At 60.1% G+C, this 2,043-nt stretch overlaps 1 protein-coding gene across 1 annotated transcript in view; it reads right to left on the reverse strand.

Annotated features, from left to right (window-relative positions):
- Positions 1–6: 6 nt before the first annotated feature.
- Kremen2 (kringle containing transmembrane protein 2) overlaps positions 7–2,043 on the reverse strand; it is a 13,667-nt gene continuing 11,630 nt past the window's right edge. The window contains exons 9-11 of the mRNA XM_033758550.1: positions 1,901–2,034; positions 1,736–1,814; positions 7–1,486 (exon numbers count right to left, since the gene is read on the reverse strand). Coding sequence (XP_033614441.1) covers positions 1,276–1,486; positions 1,736–1,814; positions 1,901–2,034 — 424 coding nt within the window. The 3' untranslated portion in view covers positions 7–1,275. The remainder of the gene's footprint in view (positions 1,487–1,735; positions 1,815–1,900; positions 2,035–2,043) is intronic.

Genomic DNA, 2,043 nt, shown 5'->3' on the forward strand with positions numbered 1-2,043 from the left:
CCCGAGCAGAGCGGCTGGCTGCGTCCTCGCAAGACGCGCTCGCTTACAGGCGGCGGGTCTTCTCACGGAAGCCCGGAGGACGGGCGCGGCAGGGCTAGGGAGGGAACGTCAGGCTCCGCCCCTGCTCCTCGCCCCCGCTACCCTGCTGGCGTTTCGCGCGCTAGATTCCTGACGTCTGCACTGCCCAGGCCAATGGGCTGGGGCGGTGGGGAGCTCCTCCCGAGATGCCCAGGCCTCTTCCTCTTAGCATAATATGTACAGTTCCAGCCTCGTTTGCATGGGAAAGTTGTTGATTTGGGGCCCGAGGTCCTGGTTCCGCATCCTCTGCTGGAGTGACCTGGCATTTCATGTCCCCCAGCATTTCACACCTGATCCTCCCCACGATCCCCAGGTTGTCACACCTTTGGCACAGCCCGCCCCCCAGCCCCATCTCGCAGTCAGGGCTCTGTCCAAGGTGCTGCTAGTGTGGGCCAGTTTGGGAGGGTCCAGTCAGGCTCCTGAGAGCCAGCCCCCACTGTGGAGGTGATTTCCCCAGATTCCTAAGCCTCCAGGAGGAGGAGGTTTCCACCATGGGCCTGGCCCTACTTGCTCCTTATCCCGCCCACAAGACGCACCTTTGGCCCAGTCCAGAACAGGCAGGAAACAGTGGGGAAGATAGAAGGCCCGCCCCATCTCTTCCACCCTGGGCGGGACCAGAAGCATTTGCCTCCCCATCTTCTACAGGACACACCCGTCCGTTCCTGCCCGGTCCCTTCATCCTCTCCTTTCCAGAAAGCTCCACCAAATTCATTCTGTGAAACCCCTTTCATTTGCACGAATACAGGGCAATCCTCTGCTGCTGTACCTCATTAACATAGCTGCCCCCTCCATGTAAGAACTTTTGAGGTCTGTACCAAAATAGGCCTTTAAGTCTAGGGTGATCTTTTGACACTTTTGTTGACTGCTGACCTTTCACTGAGGGCAGGAGTCCAGAACCACAACAAGAGATACTCTAAGACTGCTGAAACCAGGCACCACCCCCACATCAAGGTCCATGGGTTGGAAGGCTGAATTTTTCTTGTCCTTTGACCTAGCTCACCTGGACCCAGAGGGTCAGGCCAAGTTCCAACAATAGCACTAGATGCTTCCTGTCCAATTTCTGGTCTCCCCAAGATGACCAGAGGCCGATCTGCCTTTGAAGGGGTAGAAGACCGAGAGGTAGGGTGCAGTATAATGTCTCAGGTGTCCATCTCATTGGCACAAGGTCCAATGTCCTACGCAGCCTGTGGGTTGCAGTCAGAGAGCAGAGATGAGGGAGCGCAAGGAACTCTGGCTGGAGGCACTCAGGGGCAGGTAGCCCATGGCAGGACCTTCAGCCGGGGGGTCTCCGGTGGGACGGGGCAGAGCCATCCCTCTGGGTCTGCGGTACCACACAGCCCAGCTTCTCCCAGGGCCCCGAGAAGGTCCCAACGCTGGTGGCCCTTTTCCTGGAGCCAGCAGACAGTTCCTAGGGAGGGAGCAGATGTCAGCTGGACCCCTACTCAGTCCTACGTCCAGAGTCCTATTCTGCCTGGGATCCCACACATGACTCTGTGTGGACTCAAGGCCTCACCCCCTCAAGAGCACAGGTGTCCCTTCCTAGCTTCCCTCCCACCTTGGGCCCCAAGTCCCCCACCGGGGCCCCACGCCCCTGGGCTCCAAGGTGTCAGGCTCCCGGTGCTTAGTCTACCCTCAGGCCCTGCCCCAGCACCCACACCGTCGGCGCAGGAGACGCAGCAGCAACAGGAGCAGGAGGAGTAGCACAGAGACAACTGTCACAGACGAGAAGACCGGGGCTGCAGGCACATGGGCGTGGTTAGGACAGGGCCCCCAGAGCCTACTCCCTGACTCACCCCCACCACCCCCTTCTCATGCGCCTCACCCCTTATTGCAGCCTGCAGAGTCACAGGCCTGGGGCTGCAGCTCGCATTGGCCCCTCCGGGAGTCTCCGCAGGGGTCTGAGTCAATCCCTTGGTCTGCGCACGGTCCTCCAGGACGTTCTGCAGCCCTGCGGAGCTGAGTGTG

This window comes from Fukomys damarensis, unplaced genomic scaffold, assembly GCF_012274545.1.
Source record: "Fukomys damarensis isolate Sample0158 unplaced genomic scaffold, DMR_v1.0_HiC HiC_scaffold_34, whole genome shotgun sequence".
Classification (NCBI taxonomy): domain Eukaryota; kingdom Metazoa; phylum Chordata; class Mammalia; order Rodentia; family Bathyergidae; genus Fukomys; species Fukomys damarensis.